At 39.4% G+C, this 23,577-nt stretch overlaps 1 protein-coding gene across 1 annotated transcript in view; it reads left to right on the forward strand.

The window, feature by feature from the left end:
• The first annotated feature begins 6,981 nt into the window (after nt 1-6,981).
• LOC110285125 (desmoglein-1-gamma) overlaps nt 6,982-23,577 on the forward strand; it is a 33,079-nt gene continuing 16,483 nt past the window's right edge. Inside the window, exons 1-5 of the mRNA XM_085833722.1 lie at nt 6,982-7,029; nt 19,709-19,744; nt 20,236-20,367; nt 21,495-21,650; nt 23,271-23,415. Coding sequence (XP_085689848.1) covers nt 6,982-7,029; nt 19,709-19,744; nt 20,236-20,367; nt 21,495-21,650; nt 23,271-23,415 — 517 coding nt within the window. The remainder of the gene's footprint in view (nt 7,030-19,708; nt 19,745-20,235; nt 20,368-21,494; nt 21,651-23,270; nt 23,416-23,577) is intronic.

Consider the following 23,577-nt stretch of genomic DNA (forward strand, 5'->3'; position numbering starts at 1 on the left):
ATCAGGGCCTACCCAAGAAAAGAAAGTTGACTGTCTGCAGCAGCTATCAACTGACAATAGCTCCTTAACTACGGATCAGATTTCATGTCCACATCCACTCTCCATACTAGGACTTGATCTGACCTGAGCTTCTCCAGAATTATAGTGTGGACTTTTATTATAGTAAATCTTTATTAGAGATTTCTCTAGTATAAAGGGTAGGCCAGTTTCAATCCAAAAACCTAGTAACGTGTCTCAGCATTAACAAGTCATCCTTGTTTTAGACAGGCGATCATTTCTTAACACACACACACACACACAGAGAGAGAGAGAGAGAGAGAGAGAGAGAGAGAGAGAGAGAGAGAGAGAGAGAGAGAGAGAGAGAGAGAGGCTTGCTTACAATACTGAGTTTTTCCACACAAAACCAAGACTTCTTTTTATCCCTGTTACCTTTATGTCTTTCTGGATACTGTCAAGTTTTATTACATGAGTGCATCACTTGTCATAGTTTCATTACAAAGTACTTCAAATTTACAATTGATATACTGAGTGGCTTGTATTTCTTTTGTTATACTTTGTATCTGATAGCTGAATTACTTTTTATTCACTTGAATGATATTTCCTTCTTTTTATGATGTGAAAGTTATAATCTGGTGACTATACTACTTGGTTGCATTTCCGTTTCTCATTTTAAAATGAAAAGCAATGTCAAAGTCTTCTAAGTCTGTTTTCCTTATCTTTCTTAGCTGTCAATAAGCTCTGAGCAACACCTCAGTTTTCTTCAGCACTCTCATCTAAGGAGCCCTACGAGTACACAGATCTTGTGAATTCTTTTTCAGTCATTGTACCAGGGGTGATTAGCACCATTATTCTTTTGATACTTCTGGCATCAAAGACACTTAAGCTATTATTATACAGCAAAAGTCTGTTATTAAAAGATACAAACCACAGCACTTGGAATTAAAGTAGCATGCTACCCTCAAGTTATATTCAATCTTTTAATAACATGAAAACAAGAAATATAGAAGTGAAGAAGCAGACAGAAAGACCACTATGACAAAGTGCTGGTGACATTAGTATACTTCAAATTGATTACATTTAGGATCTGAAAGGAGAGCTTTCCCTGCCCCCAGGCCCTCATTCCCCAATGCTCTCCTCCAGAATCTCCTCTTGAATGGTCTATCTCAACCTAATCATGTTTCTGTCATCCTTTCCAGACTCAGGTTCATTGCCTTAACTATTATGATTGCGTCCAAGGTGGCTTCCTTGTGTCTCTTTTCTAACTGTTTCTCACAAAGCTCACAGGAGGAACTCATAACACATCCTGCTGACATGATGCATTAAAGTGACACTCTATACCGCAGAATATCACATGAGTCCTTCAGCAGGGGCTTCAAACCCCTCCAAAGACTGCCCCTGCCCTGCCCACCCCCAACGCTGCTACATCTTACAATGTATGGCCTGAGAAATAACGTTTTCTTCCTGCCTTTGTTCTCCGTTCTTTGTGAGTATGATCATCACAAAGTTTCCACATCTCTCTTGTAAGTTTCTTCACCTAGCTTCCTCAACACTGAAACTATGCCCCTGAACCTTTTAAGATCTTGTCCACAGTATCACTGTCTTAGTGGTGAGAACATTTTGAAATTTTTTAGTTTTGAGGATGTCACACCCGCATTCATGTTGTCACCAAATCCACATTCATTCCTTCCGTTTCCTCCTCCATTACTCCCACTGCTTAATCCTCTTAACTCTAAAAGGCTTTTTATCATTTTGTTTTGTTTTTTACTCCACTGAGTCCACTGGTGCCAACTGTATGTGCATGAGCATAAGACCCTCTACGTGAGGATGGGTAGCCTCCCAGGGGCTGTCTCCCTGAAGAAAAACTAATTCTTCCCCTCCTAGGAGACATCAATAGCTAATAGTTTCTCAGCTAGGGGAAGAGAAATGAGCCTTCTCTCATACCCATGCAGGGATTTTGTCTGTCTTGATCATTTATAGATCTTACGCTTGCATTCATAGACACTGTGAGCTGATGTATGCAATAGCCCTGTAATATCTGGCAGATATTGTTTCACTGATGACATTTACTACCTCTGGATCTTATAATGTTTCCACGCCTTTTTCCACTACAATTTTTCTGACTTGGTGAGGAAATCTCTGCAGGTGTCAGGCAGAGAAGCAAATCACAAAGAGATGAGAATGGAAACTCTGGTCAGATTCACTTCATCAACCTGGATCAAGACTTCTAATGAGCCTGATATATCAGGTTTATGCCCAACATATCTATCTAATTCAGGCTGATTTGGGGGGAAAGTTTCCTGGTGCAATGCAATCTATAGTGGGAAAGGAACTGTAATTACATCTAAACTCAACTCAGAGTACATGTCATTTCTTTCAAGAAGATGGGTACTAGAAATATGCTACCTGCATTAGTTTAAGGACTAAGGGTCTGGCCTGGTTTGGGCCCTACAGATAACCTAGAAGCAATTTGGGATATTAACCACTTCTGGTCCTAGTTATAGAAGCGTGGGGGAGCCTCTGGCTCTAGGAGTGATTTAGATTATTAGGCATCTCCATTCATGGCTTGCAGGAGCCTCTTCTTATGAGGGTCATTGAGACCATTGGATATCTTCAGTCCTGTTTGTAGACATTTGGGAGCTCCAGTAAAGGCCACTAAGATTATGAGCCACCTCTACTCCTGGTTGTAGGAACTTCATATGGTTAGCTCAACAAATAATGCAGATCACCAGCTTTCTGGTGGAAGAAAAGGTTTTTCATCTTTCCCATTGGAAAGGAAATCCTGTGCTCTTAGCATTCCTGGTTTCTCTGGAGATCTGTGGACAGAGTCCTTCATGCTGTACTACCAACAGCTTGTGAAGAAAAATGTGATATGGATGTCCCCACTTAGAGATGAGCACTCTACTGTCTTTTATTCTCAACACATGACCAGTGTCTCTGTGCTAATCACCAATTATGGCAAAAGGAAGCTACTGTGATGAGGGTTGAGAGATGCAGTAACTTGTGGTGGCAGTTTATTACTGTAGCCAATAGCAGAATAATAATAGCATTAGGTTTTATGACTTATGGACTTTGTTGCCCACAGATTTTTGACTCTGTTAATGGTACCCACATGAATTCTATCATATGTAACAGGTTTTAAATCCAGTAATAAAGTGGTTTGTTACTGTCTTTGTTACTGTTCTATTGTTGTGAAGATACATCATAACCAGTGCAACTCTTATAAAAGAAAATATTTAACTGGGGACTTGTTTACTGTTTCAGAGGATTAATCATTAGCAACATGGCAAGAAGCATGGCAGCATGGAAGCAGGTATGGGGCTGAGAGCTTATATCCTGGTCCATAGGCAGGCAGGCAGGCAGAGAAAGAGAGAAACACAAAGACAGAGAAACAAGGAGAGAGAGACTGGCCCTGGCGTGGGCTTTTAAAACCTCAAATGGACCTCAGTAATGCAGTTCCTCCAAGGATATACCTACTCCAACAAAGCCACACCTGCTAATCCTTCCCAAAGAGCTCCACTAACTAATTGGGAACAAAGCATTAAAAAGCATAGACCTATGGGAGACATTCTCATTCAAACTATCACACTATGGTAACTATAGTAACATTTGTGCCAGTATTGAACCAGAGCATATTTTGCCAAGCCAGTTGTTGTACCTCTCACTACCCAAGCTGTTTGGTAGGACTCTTGATGACTTTTCTGTCCTGCTGATATGCATAGAACATCCAGCACTATGAAATCTAGGTATGAGGGAATGAAGCTTCCGCATTAATGCTAGCTTCATGGTCTTACAATCACGCTCTGGAGAGCACCCAGGAGCAATGACAAGAGGCTGCAAAGTTTGGGGTGTCTACGAGAGTCTCAAGCCATGAGCTTTTTGTTAATAGCCCAGGGCGTCTGTGGCTGGTATTGTCTCTGCACCATATGTATATATATTAGAAATTTTCCCAAACAGCAGATATACATATGGATTTTTCCAAGTTTTTAAGTTTAATTTTCCCTTGCTCTAACCTGCCCTCCCACCCCCCATCCCTTTATCCCTTCCTGTTCTCTTATTCCCTTTTCTTCTTCATACCACCTATGTGCTGTCCCTACTCCCATGAAATTTAATCTCATGGGCCTCACTGATTTCCTGACGTCTTTACGTACTCCAATGTAACCCCACATATCTAAAGATTCAAAGCTAGCATCCATGTTTGAGAGAGAACATGAGGTTTTAGTCTTTCAATATCTGGATTACTTCACTCCGACTAGTTATTTGTAGCTCCATTTATTTACTTACAAATTTTACAATTTCATATTTCTTTTCAGTTGAGTACTATCTCATTGCAGTAAACATGAATAAGCAAGTATCTCTGAGGTAGGATACAGAGTCCTTTGGAAATATGCACAGGAAAAATATAGGTGGGTTATATGGCCAGTCTATATCTGGATTTTTGAGAAACCCTTATTCTGATTTCAACATGGGCTGCACCAATTCACACTCAAATCAAAAGTAAATAAATGGAAGCTTTTATGAATATGTACATATATACAGATGTACGCGTGTGTGTGTGTGTGTGTGTATGTGTGTATGTGTGTGTGTGTGTGTGTGTCCCTACAACCTAGTCAACCATAATAGTCCTAAGAAATGTTGATGGAACTGAATTTTAAAGATACAGCAAAAGCAATGATTTCTGAAAATCCAGGAAACACAGTAGCTGGACTGTTCTCAAAGCCGTTAGTGAGAACTACTGTGAGCAAACCTCAGTCACTGTTGTCTACAAAGTTGACATACGCTGCTATCTCTTAAGCTTTTTTGACCACCTGATCTCTATATGAAAACTCAGTGTTGCCTGTGCAAAATGAAATTAGAAATGAATAATAAATTATTATGGATTGCTGGGTTGTAAAGATATATACACACACACAAGTACACCCATATATATGTATATATTCATAAAAGCTTCCATTTAACCCACTTATATCTTTCCTGAGCATATAAACCCTACATAAGAATTTATGAGGCTGGTGGCATTCCAATTATAAACAAAAATAGGCCAATAGCCAGATTTAATCTTTGTTTATCACTTTAAACTCCTACTCTATTCTACTACTCTTTTGTTTGTTCGTTTTCTCTCCAATGTTGTTTCTTTTTTATTTTTAAAAATTATTAGGTATTTTCTTTATTTACATTTCAAATGTTATTCCCTTTCCTGTTTTCCTGTCCAAAAATCCCCTATTTTTTCCTATCCCCTACCCCTTCCCCCTGGTCCCCAACCCACCCACTCCCACTTCCTGGTCCTGGCATTCCCCTATGCTGGAGCATAGAACCTTCACAGGACCAAGGACCTCTCCTCCCATTGATGACTGACTAGGCCATCCTTTGCTACATATGCAGCTAGAGCCATGAGTCCCACCATGTGTTTTCTTTGATTAGTGACTTAGTCCCAGGGAGCTCTGGGGTTACTGATTAGTTCATACTGTTGAACTAATTAGTTCATATTCTGCCTATGGGGCTGCAAACCCCTTCAGCTCCTTGGGTACTTTATCTAGATCCTTCATTAAGAACCCTGTGTTCCATCCAATGGATGGCTGTGAGCTTCCACTTTGTATTTGTCAGGCGTTGGCAAAGCCTTTCGAGAGACAGCTTTATCAGGCTCCTGTCAGCAAGCTCTTGTTGGCATTCGCAATAGTGTCTGGGTTTGGTGATTGTTTATGGGATAGACCCCCATGTGGGACCATCTCTGGATGGTCATTCCTTCAGTCTCTGCTCTGAACTTTGTCTCTGTAACTCTTTCTAAGAAGGATCGAGGTATCCACATTTTGGTCTTCCTTCTTCTTGAGTTTCATGTGCTTTGCAAATTGTATCTTGCGTATTCTGAGCTTCTGGACTAATATCCACTTATCAGTAAGTGCATATCATGTGTGTTCTTTTGTGATTGGAGTACCTCACTTAGGATGATATCCACCAGATCTATCCATTTGTCTAAAGATTTCATGAATTCATTGTTTTTAATAGCTGCATAGTACTCCATTGTATATATGTATTTTAAAGGACATGCCATTAAAGAGGAGAAAAATTGAAGAGGGAGAAGAAAATACCCATAGAGAGAAAATAGGGACCTTCCTGGCCTTAGGTCAGGTAAAAGAAGACTTAGGCTAGGAATAACACAAAGAAGCAAATGATCACAAAGGTTATGTCTTGTTTGTTCGAAATGCTTTTTAAAAGTCCTCACTTATCATTAGTAATTTTTCATCTTAGCAACTTTGGAACTAGCTGCATCTTTCCTAACATCTACTAAAATGAAAAGTTTATAATCTTCTACTGTGACCTGAGGGTTTGGCTCCGAACATAAGCTACATGAGTCTATGAATGACACCGACACTCCAAATATACTTCTCTTATTAATCTGGAGGGGAGCTGAGAACTTCTGAACAGTTGAGAAGACTTTCAGCACAAGCAGGAGCCCCTATGCTTTGGCCATTTTGACTGTCTGTCCCCAAAAGTCTTCAGTAGAGGAGAGGCAAGTGCCTCCCCCCTCTTTTCAGCGGGCAGAGTGTTTGTCCCTTAGCTTTAATTGGAAGCAATGATGAACTTGTCAAGCATTTCTCTGATATCAGCTCAACTTTTTAGGGTGGGGATCCAGACTGTTTATACATACCTTCCTCCTCCCAGTGGAAAGCAGAAACACCTCAAAGCCTACATGTAAGAACATCTAAATGAGCCAGGGAGTGGTGGGGCACGCCTTTAATTCCAGCACTTGGGAGGCAGAGCCAGGCAGATTTCTGAGTTCAATGCCAGCTTGGTCTACAGACTGAGTTCCAGGACAGCCAGGGCTACACAGATAAACCCTATCTCGGAAAAACAAAACAAAACCTACAAGGACATCTTCTGGGAAATTAATTGAATCAAACACCTGCAAAGTAGAAGAAAGCAATCGAGCAGAGAAGAGCAAAGAAACTGCCTTGATCGTGGATGTAACAGAAGCCAGCTGCGGCGATGGACTGGCACTCCTTCAGGATAGCTGCCCTGCTGCTCACTTCCCTGGTAAGTGGATTCTGCTGGAAGCATCCTTTACCCCCCCGGCCTCAGCATAGCCAAGCTGGGACTTTTCAGAGAATGTGATCTCCAGGGACTTCTATGCTAAACCATTAAAAGTTTATGCTAATGACAAGGTGGTTTTTATGAACTGCGATTTTAAGAGGTGTTTCTTTAATTGAAGACTACAGATCATATTACTGTGCCAGTGTCCACTCACAAAACCATGTCTGACATCCTAGTCAATGATTGGTCACTCTGGAAAATTATTGAATTTAAGAAAGGCCTAAAGTTGCTGTGTTTGCTTGTTCAAATTCTCATTGGCAGGGCTGGATCTTTTCAACTAGATATTCCTGGTGTGTCTGGATTGTCAATTGAAACATTTCCCCTTCTCTGGGTATTTTGATTGACAGACTGACATTGTGTTTTAAAGCCAGGAAAGGATTGGTAGACATGAGGATTACAACTGTCTGTGATGAACCTCACAGTCCAAGCAATTTCCCCTACCACCGCATGTTGTCAGAATCCATTTTACTAACACAAAACCCCTTTGCTGTTTAGAGCTTGAAGGAAATTCCATTGATAGTTTCAAAAACTGCAAATACAAGAATTTTATATAAATAATATAGCAGGTGATGGGATGAACATAATTATAGGGTAAATAATTGCTGCTGTCCTTGTCCTCAGTAAGGATGTGGCACAGAAGTTGTACACCTGCTAGTCAAACCATGCAGTGCAATGATTTATTGTTACCCCCTTACAAGCCACCCATTTTCTCTTACAGTTCATAAATGTGCCACACCAGGATATTAATCTCATGTTCAGCAAAAAGTTTTAAAGTCATAGTCTCTCTCCAAGTAGGATGAATGTCATCTCGAAGGGCAAGGGCCAGTTAAATCCCTCCCCAGCTTTTGCCAGAATGTGGCTCTTCTTTGTTTTTTCCTGCTTGATTTTAGAACTGGAATGTTGGATTCCTACCACAAGTTAGGGTTTTAATGGACTGTATGCTGGTTAGTTTGAATTCGGTTCGTTCATTACAAGGGAACAGGGGCTGGGATGTTGCTCAATGATGGCACACTTTCCCAGCATGCACCAGGCCCTGGGTTCAGTTCTCATAAGTGAATGATAAAAGGCAGGTGTGGTGAGTAGTAACATTTAGTAACAAGTGATTCTTGGTGGCTTCAGTTCTAGCCACCCTTCATGGATAACTGCTACTCCATATGCATTTTAATTGATTTTCCAGGCCCAGTTGATGTCACAACCTGGGCTATGGAATGAAAAAAAACAATGATTTTTATACAGCATGTTATTTAACCTCAGGAAAGCCTGTGTATTGCTAAATAATCAAATACCTTACAATTTTAATCTCATATAAATTTGACTCCTTGAGGCTTCTTGTAGCATTTCTACTCATTTGTGCTGTTTTAGCACCTACGTGTGACTTTCACTGAATTTATGAATAGCTTTTTGTTTCTTGGTTTATACAATTATTTCTCATTAACTACATTTTACAAAATTCCTCCAAACAGCTATTTTTTGTTTCATGGTTTGTCAATAAAATATATCATCTTATCTAAGTCCTCATGGAACTGTCTGCCTAAGGGGAGAGGTGTTTGGAAATTTATACTTTATTCCCTAGGCTTGAAGAAAAGAGAGGGAGCACTCAAGAGAGTGAGAGAAACAGACAGACAGACAGGGGGTTGAAGAAGGGGATGTCTGTGACCATATTTACTGTGGAATCTGAGACATGTTTCTCAGATGCCTTATTTGTATTTCTGTTTTTACTTGTGTGTATGTATCGGTGAGTCTGTTAGTGTATGCCTCAGGTGTGTGGGTGCCCTGGAGCAGGAGTTACAGGTGCTGACAAATCAAGGATTATGGATGCTAGGAACTGAACTCAGTCTCTGCAAGAGCAATGCACCACCAAGCCTTCTCCCCAGCCCATCTTTAGAAACATTTGTGTAACAACTTAAAATAGTGTGTTTCCAGGTTAATTCAACTTTTTAGTAAAATGTTTCACTTTTGAAGGCCTTGAGGATCCAATTTTCACTGTTGATTTTAGCAGATAATTTTGCAATCCCAGTCTTCCATCCCTAGCTTCACTGAGTGTATTTGTCTTTAGAAAACTGGAAGAGGGAAAATAATTTGAATTCTATATTCTTCACTGTTAAAAGTCAATAAATAAAAATCCATGCTAGGAATATATTTGAAAAATGCCAGTATATTTTATATTGAAACCTGGCAATAATTTTATATAAAGTAGTCCTGTCCCAATGTGAAAAAAAAGGAATTTCAATGGCAAGAAAAGCTAAAGTATGAATGTGGTAGACATGAATCAAGATTAACCTGACACCCTGTCCCTATGCACATCACTTGCTTTCTTGCCACACCTACTCCAGTGAAGTCTGTGTGGCAAGTCCAAAAGCTTGGCCACAGTCCTGAGGCAAAAAGTTTCATGGAAACAGGTCTCTGGGAGCCTTGGCATCCTGTAACATGGATGCTCCAGATAAATCCTGTGATAGTGAAGGGTTTAAAGTGCTTTCCTTCAGTATTGTTTTATTTTAGGTGTCACCAAAGAATGATTTGACAAATAGCTAAGTTAGATTAAACACTGCTCCCTGGCCTTCACCAGTATCCTAGGCAGACCTTGAGCTGACCCTGGGCTTGAAATTTCATAAGAATTTTACTCATTCAGATGAAATGCCTCCAGTATTGATAGTAAGAAATCAGGTATTGCAGTTTGCTGGATAAGAACTAGAAATCTCAGGGCTAGTTCAACAAAGTATACTTAGAATCCTCACTAGAGTCAGGTATGGCAGACTACATTACACATTAGAAGAAAGTTGGTGAGTTCTTCTGACAAATGGAGATTCCCTACAGATACTTAATAGAGCAGCCAAGTTACTCCCATATGCAGGATTTACAATGGTCTAGGAAGAAGGAGGGTTGGGTATAAGGAGGAACTAGAGTGTTGCATTATTCATGAAAAGGTTAGCAAGAGAAGAACCCCTAGTGCAAGCTTTCACAGGCTCAGAGGAATAGCATTAATTGTGACTAGGGTGTGAAATTCTCACCTGGCTCCTAGAATGGCTGACTTTAGAAAGGGCCGCCTTTTATCTCAGTTGTAACCACTGCCTGGTTCCTGTTAGTCTTTATGTATGCATTTCTCTGTTTTGTGTCAGATAACTTCAATGAACCTTGCCTGATGTGTCACCTAACTTCTTTGTTTTCTTCTGTAATATAAGTCTGAAACTCACTTTGACAAATTACATTCAGATACAGCACTACCTCTGATGTTTGTGTCTGTTTGTCATTTTTTTCTGACTCCTTGCCCACCTGAGTATTGGGACCCTGATTCTTCCATGATTTGAGGAACCAACTGAGGACAGTCCACAGCACTTTCTGATACCTCTCTATTCTGAATTCAACAAGGACTCTGTTGCTGAAAATCCTGGCTCCTTAAAAGATATTGCCTAGTGTACAGGGAGGAAGCTTGGTCTGCTGGGCATTGTGGGTAAATTTCTTCTGCTTCTTCAGCCGAGTTAACACCCTCCAGGGTGCTAGGTCATGCCACTTGTAGTAGTTATGCTTGGTGTGCAAACTCTTGTAATGGTCTTAGGTCCAACTTTTCTCATGCCAGTGGCTGGTGATCCATGCTCTTAATTGCTCTGTGAGTATGAGTACAGTCCTTTATACTTCTCTAATTAGAATCATATTCCTACAAATTAACAGCTGGTTGCTGCTTTAGAAACACTTTAACTCTAAGCTATTTGAAGGCAAGCCCCATGTCGGATTAACCATTGTAACTCACAGCTTTCTCATCCAATACAAGACTGCTTCACAGTGTCTCATGGCTCAGAACAGTAAAACCAAAAGGGAAATTCAGGATAGCTCAAGTTTCTTTTCCCATGCATACTCCAAAAATATATGCTACCAAGGAAGTCAGTGTGGAAATAGTCATGTTGCCTTATCCCAACATTTTGTGATAGAGTGTTGCATCACCTGAAATTTCAACCAAAGCTTAGCAGAATGTTCAGGGTCTCAAGCTTCCTAATGCTGTAACTTTTTAATACAGTTCCTTTATGTTGTGCAGACCAACAAGCATAAGATCATTTCATGTTACTTCATATCTATAATTTTCTACTGTTACAAATCATAATTTTATATGCATGGTATCTGATATGTGACCCCTGTGAAAGGGTTGTTTGACCCCCAGAAGGGTCATGACCTTTGACTGAGAAGGTTGAGAAGCTGTGCTTTAAAGCTACCATGATGTCTTAGACCCATGTAGTACATGTTTGTCCAAGAAATGAACAAACTGCTAATAATTGGAGAAATGAACACACCGAAGTATGGCCAACTCTAACATTATAGCCTTTGTAAGATGAATCTAAAAGAAATATAAAACAAGGGTGTTTTGTTTTGCTGTTTCTTTGGTGTGGGGTGGTGTTATTAGTTTTATAAAGAAACATTCTCTTAGGTGCTTCTCAGCCTTTGGGTATTCCTCAGTTGCGAATTCTTTGTTTGGCACTGTACCCCATTTTTTAAATGTAGTTAGTTGTTTCACTGAAGTCTAACTTCTTGAGTTCTTTGTATGTATTGGATATTAGCCCTCTATCAGATTTAGAATTGGTAAAGATCTTTTCCCAACTTGTTGGTTGCCATTTTGTCTTATTGAGAGTGACCTTTGCCTTAAAGAATCTTTGCAAAATTGAGGTTCCATTTGTCGATTCTTGATTTTACAGCACAAGCCACTGGTGTTCTGTTCAGAAAATTTTCCCCGTGCCCATATGTTCAAGGCTTTTCCCCACTGTCTCCTCTATAAGTTTCAGTGTCTCTGGTTTTATGTGGAGGTCCTTGATCCAGTTGGACTTGAGATTTGTACAAGGAGATAAAAATGGATCAATTTGAGGGGCGCAAGTTCCTTCTGGTCAGTGCCAGTACTGGGTCACCTTTGGCACAGAATCAATAGACACCCCCACAGTCCCCAGTGGACTCTCCACGTGATCTTAGGATCAGTGCAACACAACATCTGTTCCAAACCAATTGTGATGGTCCCGTGACAGCAGGAACAAGGACACTGGAGGCCTGTCTGACCAGAGGCTCGGGTTTCTTCTGATTGGTACTTGTTTACCTTGGTTTCAAACAGACCAGACAGCTCCATGATCCTCAAAAAAGACACCACTTCCAGGCACTGTAACATCCCCGGGATCTTAGGATAACAGGATCCCAGGATAACAGGAGCTTGATCACACCAGGATTTCAGGGTCTCAGAGAAACCTTGACTGCCAAGAACTCTGATACACACAGAATCTCAAATTCACAGGAGCCCACAATCAAAGGATCACAAAGCAAGGTAGACTCTGAGGAGTCCTGAATAAGCTGGGATAATAGGAAGGACAGGCTCCAATATGATATATTGAGGGCAGCAAACATTTGACATAATAAGATGGCAGGAGGCAAGCTTGAGAACAGACGCAACAGAAACCAAGGTTACTTGGCATCATCAGAACCAAACTCGACCACCATAGCAAATCCTGGATACACCATCACACCAGAAAAGCAAGACATGAATCTAAAGTCACTTCTCATGATGATGATGGCGGACTTTAAGAAGGAAATACAAGAAAACATAGATAAACAGCTAGAAGCCTGTCGTGTCCAACTCGACCAGCAAGAAAGACGCAACCACCAGTTCTTCTTAAAACAGTTTTACTCAGGCAGCTTCTTTCTTAAAATCCCCCATCCTCTCTGGTTACAAGTGTTTTTCTCCACTCCAGCCACAAACACACCCCCACCAATCACCACAGGTCACATCACCTCACCAGGCAGGCTTGCTCAGCCAATCAGGGATTAAGGGTGGGCCATCCACCAAACATGGGCTTGTTTACTGCCTGGAGTAGATTTCCATCTGGCTGGCCAGGAAGTCCAGAATGGTTCCCCACAGAAGCCCTTTACGAGGAAGCAAAAATATTCCTTCGAGACTTACAGGAAAACACTTCCAACAGGTGATGGAATTGAACAAAACCATCCAGGATCTAAAAATAGAAGTAGAAACAATAAAGAAATCACAAAGGGACACAACTCTGAGGTAGAAAACCAAGGAAAGAAATAAGGAACCATAGATGTGAGCATCAGCAACAGAATACAAGAAATGGAAGAGAGAATCTTAGGTGCAGAAGACTGAATAGAAAACATGGACACAACAATCAAAAAAAAAATGCAAAATGCAAAACAATCCTAACTCAAAACATCCAGGAAATTCAGGACACAATAAGAAGACCAAATCTAAGATTAATATGTATAGATGAGAATGAAGATTTTCAACATAAAGGGTCAAAAAATATCTTCAAAAAGTTAAAGAAGAAAACTCCCCCAACCTAAAGAAAGAGATGACCATGAAATACAAGAAGCCTTCAGAACTCCAAATAGACTGGGTCAGAAAAGAAATTCCTCCTGACATATAATAATCAGAACAACAAATGCACTAAATAAAGACAGAATGTTGTTAAAAACAGTAAGGAAAAAAGGTCAAGTAACATGTAAAGGCAGGCCTATTAGAATTACACCAGATTTCTCACCAGAGACTATGAAAGGTAGACGATTCTGACAGATGTTATACAGACCCTAAAAGAACACAAATGCCAGCCCAGGCTACTATACCCAGCTAAACTCTCAATTACCATAGATGGCGAAATCAAAGTATTCCATGACAAAACCAAATATACATAATATCTTTCCACAAATCCAGCCATTCAAAGGAAATAACAGGAAAAGACCAATACAAGGACAGAAATTATGCCCTAGAAAAAGCAAGAAAGTAGTCCTTCAACAAACCTAAAAGAAGACGGCCACAAGAACAGAATCCCAACTCTAACAACAAAAATAACAGTGAGGAACAATTACTTTTCCTTAATATCTCTTAATATCAATGGAATTAATTCCCCAATGAAAAGACAGACTAACACACTTGCTACACAAAAAGGACCCAACATTTTTCTGCTTACAGGAAACCCATCTCAGGGAAAAAGACAGACACTACCTCAGAGTGAAAGGCTGGAAAACAATTTTCCAAGCAAACGGTCCAAAGAAACAAGCTGGAGTAGCCATTCTAATAATGACTAAAATCAACTTCCAACCCAAAGTTATCAAAAAAGACAAGGAGGGGCAGTTCATACTCATTAAAGGTAAAATCTTCCAAGATGAACTCTCAATCCTGAATATCTATGCTCCAAATGCAAGGGCAGCCAGGGCAGCCACATTCATTAAAGGAACTTTAGTAAAGCTCAAAGCACACATTGCACCTCACACAATAATAGTGGGAGACTTCAACGTCCTACTTTCATCTGTGGACAAATCCTGGAAACAAAAACTAAACAGAGACACAGTGAAACTAACAGAAGTTATGAAACAAATGGATTTAACAGATATCTACAGTACATTTTATCCTAAAACAAAAATGATATACCTTGTTCTCAGCACGTCATGGTACCTTATCCAAAATTGACAATATAATTGGTCACAAAACAGGCCTCAACAAATACTAAAATATTGAAATTGTCCCATGCATCCTATCAGATCACAACGGACTAAGGCTGATCTTCAATAACAACATAAATATACCCCAACTTATGGGATACAATGAAAGCAGTCCTAAGAGGAAAACCCATAGCTCTGAGTGCCTCCAAAAAGAAACTAGCAGCTTGACAGCAAATCTGAAAGCACTAGAACAAAAATAAGCAAATTCACCCAGAAGGAGTAGTAGGCAGGAAATAATCAAACACATAGCTGAAATCAATCAAGTGGAAGTGAAAAGAACTAAACAAAGAAACAACCAAACCAGGACCTGGTTCCTTGAGAAAATCAACAAGAAGATAAGCCCTTAGCCAGACTCACTAGAGGGGAAAGGGATAGCATCCTAATTAACAAAATCAGAAATAAAAAGGGAGACATAACAACAGAACCTGAGGAAATCCAAAACACCATCAGATCCTACTACAAAAAGCTATACTCAACAAAACTGGAAAGCCAGGATGAAATGAACAAATTTCTAGACAGATACCAGTTACCAAAATTAAGTCAGGATCAGGTTAATGACCTAAACAGTCCAATATCCCCTAAAAAAAGAAGCACTCATTAATAGTCTCCCCCATGCCCCCCAAAAAAAGCCCAGGACCAAATGGGATAAGTGCAGGGTTCTATCAGATCTTCAAAGAAGACATAATTCCAATTCTCCTCAAACTATTCCACAAAATAGAAACAGAAGGTTCTCTACCCAATTCATTCTATGAAGCCACAATTATTCTGATACTTAAATCACATAAAGTCCCAACAAAGACAGAGACCTTCAGACAAATTTCCCTTGTGAATATCAATGCAAAAATACTCAATAAAATTCTCACTAACTGAATCCAAGAACACATCAAAACAATCATCCATCATGATCAAGTAGGCTTCATTCCAGGGATGCAGGGATAGATGAATATACAGAAATCCATCAACGTATCCATTATATAAACAAACTCAACGACAAAAACTACATGATCATCTCATTAGATGCTGAGAAAGCACTTCACAAAATCCAACACCCATTCATGATAAAAGTCTTGGAAAGATCAGGAATTCAAGGCCCATATCTAAACATAATAAAAGCAATATACAGCAATCCAGTAGCCAATATCAAACTAAATGGAGAGAATCTTGAAGCAATTCCACTAAAATCAGGGACTAAACAAGGCTGTACACTTTCTCCCTATCTATTCAATATAGTACTTAAAGTCATAGCCAGAGCAATTAGACAACAAAGGGAGGTCAAGGGGATACAAATTGGAAAGGAAGAAGTCAAGATATCACTATTTGCAGATGATATGATAGTATATATAAGTGATCCTAAAAATTCCAACAGAGAACTCCTAACCTGATAAACAGCTTCAGTGAAGTAACTGGATATAAAATTAATGCAAACAAATCAGTGGATGCTCATAGTCATCTATTGGATGGAACACAGGGCCCCAAATGGAGGAGTTAGAGAAAGTACCCAAGTAGCTGAAGGGGTCTGCAACCCTATAGGTGGAACAACAATATGAACTAACCAGTACCCCCAGAGCTTGTGTCTCTAGCTATATATGTAGCAGAAGACGGCCTAGTCGGCCATCAATGGAAAGAGAGGCCCCTTGGTCTTGCAAACTTTATATGCCCCAGTACAGGGGAACACTACGGCCCAGAAGTGGGAGTGGGTGGGTAGGGAAGCAAGGTGGCAGGAGGGTATAGGGGACTTTTGGGATAGCACTTGAAGTGTAAATAAAGAAAATATCTAATATAAATTTGAAAAAAAAAGAATGGATCAATTTGCATTCTTCTACATGATAACCTCCTCTGAGTCAGCACCATTTGTTGAAATGCTTTATTTTTTCCACTGGATGGGTTTAGCTCCTTTGTCAAAGATCAAGTGACCATAGCTGTTTGGGTTCATCTCTGGATCTTCAGTTTTATTCCATTGATCTAACGGTCTGTTATTGTACCAGTACCATGCAGGTTTTTATCACTATTGCTCTATAGTACATTTTGAGGTCAGGGATGGTGATTGCACCAGAGTTTCTTTTATTATTGAGAATAGTTTTTGCTATCCTAGGTTTTTTGTTATTCCAGATGAATTTGCAAATTGCACTTTCTAACTCAGTGAAGAATTGAGTTGGAATTTTGATGGGGATTGCATTGAATCTGTAGATTGCTTTCGGCAAGATGACCATTTTATATTAATCTTGCCAATACATGAGCATTGGAGATCTTTCGATCTTCTGAGATCTTCTTCCATTACTTTCTTCAGAGACTTGAAGTTCTTATCATACAGGTCTTTCACTTGGTTAGAGTCACACCAAGGTATTTTATATTATTTGTGACTATTGTGAAGGGTGTTGTTTCCCTAATTTCTTTCTCAGCATGTTTATCCTTTGTGTAGAGAAAAGCCACTGATTTGTTTGAGTTAATTTTATATCCAGCTATTCACTGAAGTTGTTTATCAGGTTTAGGAGTTCTGTGGTGGAATTTTTAGGATCATTTATGTACACTATCGTATCATCTGCAAATAGTGATATTTTGACTTCTTCCTTTCCAATTTGTATCCCTTTGATCTACTTTTGTTGTCTAATTGCTCGGCTAGAACTTCAAGTACTATATTGAATAGGTAGGGAGAGAGTGGGCAGCCTTGCCTAGTCTCTGATTTTAGTGGGATTGCTTCAAGTTTCTCTCCATTGAATGGATATTAGTTTCTCTCTATTAAGTGCATATTAGCCCAGAAGCTTGGAATGCCTGAGATACAATTCACAAACCACATAAAACTCAAGAAGAAGGAATACCAAAGTGTGGATACTTTTATCCTTCTTAGAAGGGGGAACAAAGAACCCATGGAAGGAGTTACAGAGACAAAATGTGGAGCAGAGACTGAAGGAATGACCATCCAGAGACTGCCCCACCTAGAGATCCATCCCATATACAATCATCAAACCCAGACATTGTTGTGGATGCCAACAATTGCTTGCTGACAGGAACACGATATACCTCTCTCCTTAGAGGCTCTGCCAGTGCCTGACAAATACAGAAGTGGATGCTCACAGCCATCCATTGGACTGAGCATAGGGTCCCCAATGAAGGAGCCAGAGAAAGGACCTAAGGAGCTGAAGGGGTTTGTAGCCCCATAGGATGAATAACAATATGAACTAACTAGTAGCCCCAGAGTTCCTAGGGACTAAACCACCAACCAAAGGGTATATGTGGTAGTATTCAAGGCTCTAGCTGCATAGGTAGCAGAGGATGGCCTAGTTGGACATCAGTGAGAGGAGATGCCCTTGGTCCTGTGAAGGCTCTATGCCCTAGTGTAGGAGAATTCCAGGGCCAGGAAGAGGGTGTGTGTAAGTTGGCATGGGGGGGTGGGAGGAGGGGATGGGGGAATGGGTTTTCAGAAGGGAAACCAGGATTGGGGATAACATTTGAAATGAAAATAAATATCCAATAAAAAGGGGGAAGGGGAAGAAACATTCTCTTTTACCAGTTAGTTCTACTTTATCCTTGTAAAGCACCTAATAGTTAACAAAGATATTATATTCAACAAATTGTCACTTCCTCACAATTTTATATATATAGAACACTTTCATCATAAAAACTACCCTCAAGCCAAATTTTTTATTGGATCCAGATGAATAAAAATATTGTCAAAATTCACTTTAAGTTGATAATCTTTACAAGTGTCATAGACCATGAATACATTTTTGCTTGTTTAACTTTTCCATTTTGACAGTTTTTCAAGACATTTCCTTGGAAACTGTAGTACATATTTTCCCTAAGGATGAAACTAAAACCAGATTTAAAAAGCTAATCACTATGTTTAAAATAATTAATATTCATATTTTAATTGTATACTATAGCTTTTTGTATCAATGCTAAAGTCTGATTATGAGCATGGATTTCAGGATTTGCTCTTATGAAAAATTCAAATAGAAGTTGAACACCTCTTATTTGAAAGTATATTTGCCAACCTAGGGAGGGCCCACTCAAATTAACTGACCCTCAGTGCAATATAAAATAATTATATAAAAATTATACATTTTACCATGTCTTAAATAAATATACAGACACATTACTTCGACATGTGGATATCAGTGTTTTCAAAAATAACTGCAATTTTTAGATTTAAAACAACTAAATATATCCTGGTATTTCACCACAAGTTATGTGCAACACTCAAATCTGGAACTTACAGAGAATTCTGCTCAATAACACATGTTTTAATGTAAAAAGAAATACCTAAGAACATTTAGTGCCATTAATCTACCCCACACCAGTATTGTTTGGGTTTATTTTTATTATGTGATTTTATTTATTAAGAAATATAGACTTAAAACACTTAAAGTTAACGGGCAGTGGTGGCTCATGCGGTTAATCCCAGCACTTGGGAGGCAGAGGCAGATGGATTGCGGAGTTCGAGGCCAGCCAGGTCTAAAGAACTAGTTCCAGGACAGCCAGGGCTACACAGAGGAACCCTGTCTTGGAGATAAGATGAAAGGATGGACTATCCGGACACTACCCCACCCGGGGATCCATCCCATAATCAGCCACCAAACATAGACACTATTGCATATGCCAGCAAGATTTTGATGAAGGGACCCTGGCATAGCTATCTTGTATGAGGCTATGCCAGTGCCTGGCAAATAAAGAAGTAGATGCTCATAGTCATCTATAAGATGGAACACAGGGCACCCAATGGAGAAGCTAGAGAGAGCACCCAAGGAGCTAAAGGGGTCTGTAACCCTATAGGTAGAACAACAATATGAACTAACCAGTACCCCCAGGGCTTGTGTCTCTAGCTGCATATGTAGCAGAAGATGGCCTAGTCGGCCATCACTGGGAAGAGAGGCCCCTTGGTATTGCAAACTTTATATGTCCCAGTACAGGGGAACGCCAGGGCCAAGAAGTGGGAGAGGGTGGGTAGGGGAGCAGGGTCGGAGGACAGTATAGGGAACTTTCAGGATAGCATTTGAAATGTATATAAAGAAAATAAATAAATAAATAAATAAATAAATAAATAAATAACCAACCAACCAACCACTGGGGAAAAAAAGAAAAGAACAAAACACAACCAAAAATAAACAAACAAAAAACACTTAAAGTTACCTACTGTGACTGCTTTTTACAGGTGGTGCTTGAAGTTAACAGTGAATTTCAAATCCAGGTAAGATTTGAAACCTATTTTTTTCCAGACTAATAAACAAAAGTTCTAGACACAGTAGTGCATGCTTGTAATCCTAGCACTCCCAAGGCTGAAGTGTGAGGACTGTAGATAAGAGGCCAGCCTGGGCTACATAAAGAAAGCCTGTTTCAGATCACATAATAAACAAACAAGAGAAAATGAAAAAGGAGAAAGAGATAATGGGGGGAGGAAGGGAGAGAGAGAGTGAGAGAGAGAGAGTGAGAGAGAGAGAGAGAGAACGACGAAAGGAGAGTTGACTTGGCCATGAGAGCAGGTCCTCAAGAAAACCCCAATTCTTCTAAATACAAAATCACTGCAATGTGACAGTTGCAAATACTAAAATTATCGATTTCCTAATTTTCCACTTAACCATCTATCTTCTCTTTCTGACATAATTACTCCTCCTCCAAAATCTCCAGTGAAATGACAATAATAAGTAATAGTTAACAGACACAATATTTTACCTATTTAAGGTAAGAGATCATAACGCCAAAAATGGTACCATCAAGTGGCATTCCATCAGAAGGCAGAAACGAGAATGGATCAAGTTTGCTGCAGCCTGTCGAGAAGGTGAAGACAACTCAAAGAGAAACCCAATTGCCAAAGTAAGTGAGAACCCAGAGCATGAGTCTGAACGGCACAATGGAGAGAACACAGTTCTGGAAGAGTCCTGTTTTTCTGTGCTTTGTGAACACATAGTACTGAAAAGTTACGGCCTAAAGGCACCTCTTCATTCAAATTACAAAAACCAAAATTCCTATAAGGATAAACTAAGAAAGTTGGGTACTTGGATAGAGCTCTTCTTGTTGATTCATCTCATAAGCAAAAGTGATGCACATGAACATTTGTTAGTCAAGCCTCCAAAAAGACCATGATTTACAGGATTCAACGTGCCCAGAGTATGTCCTCTTTATGCTGTATAAACTACAAGAAATTGATTCCTATTTGCCTGTATTTATAAACATCCAGAGCTTGCCTTATTCATAACTTCAAGTTCCTCTCATTTTCCCCATCTTCCTTTTTCATACACAAAAGCACAAACTCAGGAACCTACTCCCTACATTCACACACATTCACACCCACAGATACAGATACACACAGAAATGCAAAAGCAACCATTCATGCAGACACACATGGCACCACCTTCTTTGTAAGATTTATTTACATTCATTAACTATTTATTTTGAAGGAACGCCACCTTCTACTGAGGTGGGTGCTTTCCTTCTCCTTCCCACTTTCAAAATTAGAAGCTCAAATAGCCTGTTATTATAAAATCCATTTCAATATTTTTCTGAAACTTTGTTCTTTTAAAGTTACTTTTAATTTAAAGGCCAACATTATGTAATAACTACATTATGAAACTGTTTAAAAAGGATAGCTCTAGACAAAGAGCTAGCATAGAGTCCAAAATTAATAGTAAAATAAAACTATCAATGTTTAATGATTATGACATCTATGAATAATGTACATAAAGACTTCTTAGGGTGACACCTGTTTCATTATTATTTGGTAGACATAGAAATGAAATTATTTTATTACATTGCTACTTATCATTAAAAATTCAACACTGACCATGTATCTACTGTCCCAAATATGTTTCTCTGTTTTTAATAACTCCTAGGTGATGTCATAGACAGCACATTCAACAGTTCTTGGGGAAGACAGTTGTCATCTGGTATGTAGAAGTTCACATAATGACCCTTGTAACATCTTCACCTGTGTCTTTATACAGATTCATTCAGATTGTGCTGCAAACCAACCAGTGACATACCGCATCTCAGGAGTGGGAATTGACCAGCCACCTTATGGAATCTTCATTATTAACCAAAAAACTGGTGAAATCAATATAACATCCATTGTTGATCGTGAAGTCACCCCCTTTTTCATTGTAAGTGGACTTTGTGTCAAAAATCTATATGCAGATAGAAATTATTCTTGGAAAAATCATAGACCATACAAGATTTGATTTCAAGAGTCTCAATATTGGGCCTTCTGAGATCTTTCTTAATTCATTACCCCAATAGACGAGGAAATATTAATAGAGAAATGTTCCCCTTATGCGTTAGCAAAAATCTTTGTTTATATCACCTCCATAACAAATTCGAGTATTTGTTTGAAGGAAGAAATCTTTAGCTTTTACTTGATCTTCAAAAGAGAGAAATCAGTGGAGATCAATACTTTCTTTTTTTCCATTAATTAACTTATTTAATTTGTATCTGGATTAGAACTTTCTGTCACAGTCCCCCCTTCCCCATATGTTCCCCTACCTTTCTCCTTTTAAGTCCACTGCCAAGGGATGAACCTGGAGCTCCTGCAGTCCAATTGTTCCATGAGAACATAATTCATTATATTCAGGCTCATCTGGGATCTAAATGGACTTCAGAAACTCACTCATCCTTACCTGGCCTTGTCTCTCTCTGATATCCCTTCTAGAAACTGTCACACAACTTCAGTAGCCTCTCTTCTAACATGCCACCTCAGCTCTCTTTAAGAAACTAATCCCAAACAGAGCCACCTATCCTGATGACTCCCATACATACACATAGCACTCTCTCTTCTGGCTGAGAAACGTTCATCACTGAGTCTAAAAGCAGGATAGGCTTTCTACTTTCCTAGAGCTCTCCCCTGGCATGTCGACCACCCGGTTGTTACTTACCTCTGGATGAGCCTTATTCTCTGACCTACCTTTTTCCTTATGTTCCCCTTATCTATTGACTGCCTCCATTACCATTAATCACATAGTTGACATTTTTCATTAAAAATGTAAAATAAAATAAAAACAAACTTTCCATAGATCTTGTAGTCACTTCTATTAAAATCCCATCAAAAATCCGAGGATGAAACTCAGTGATTAAGCATTTGCTGACTACATGAAAAGACATTGGTTTGATTCCCAGTCCTGAAAAAGGATCATATTCCAAGTTACCTTTAAATACCCCTTACTTTTTGCTGCCTTCATTTGCACTGCTTGCCTATATCCCTAGAATTACTTTAACCATTAGCCTCCTAGTCCAAATCTGTATTCTTAACCTCTTCCCACTTGTTGGGTGCCTCCCAACAAGTTCACCAAGTCAGCAAATTAGTCGAATTTGGGACACAACTTGGTGTGGTCACTCAGACCTCTGTGAAATAATACACATTATGTGTCTTCACAATGGAAGCTGTAGTGGTAAAATAAATAGCTACATAGCTACCCCCACCACTTAAGAATGCCATTTATTTTTTCAAAGTGCTCCTCTGAGTCTCACTGACACTCTTTATCTTGATTTCAATCATAGACTATGCAATATTCCTTTTATCTAACATACCAACCTGTTTTGAAAACTTGCATTTTATGCTCTTGTTTGCCTTTTCTTCTTGATGGTATGTGTTGCTTGTGTCAATATTTTAGTGGGAAATAATCATGATACTATGTTTTCCCTTAAGCCTGAGGTACCAAGGGAAGGCCTCCATTCTAGAGAAAGTTACAAACACATGCCTTGTCACAGATCTTTTCTTTCCTGTCTAGATCTACTGCCGAGCACTGAATGCACAAGGTCAAGACTTGGAGAATCCACTGGAGCTTAGAGTCAGAGTGATGGACATAAACGACAACCCTCCTGTGTTTTCAATGACTACATTTCTAGGACAAATAGAAGAAAATTCTAATGCAAGTGAGTCATGTGTACTATTCAAGAACCAATGAGTTGATGACTAAATAGCTGTTGCTAGCCAACAGGGCTGAGCTATAGCAAGGTAAACAGCAGCTGGGAGAAACTGCAGAAAGCATCCAGAACCAACAACTCAGGGAAGAGTTGCAGTGTCATCCCAGTAGC

Source organism: Mus caroli, unplaced genomic scaffold (assembly GCF_978045245.1).
Source record: "Mus caroli unplaced genomic scaffold, Mus_caroli_1 scaffold_19, whole genome shotgun sequence".
Taxonomy (NCBI): domain Eukaryota; kingdom Metazoa; phylum Chordata; class Mammalia; order Rodentia; family Muridae; genus Mus; species Mus caroli.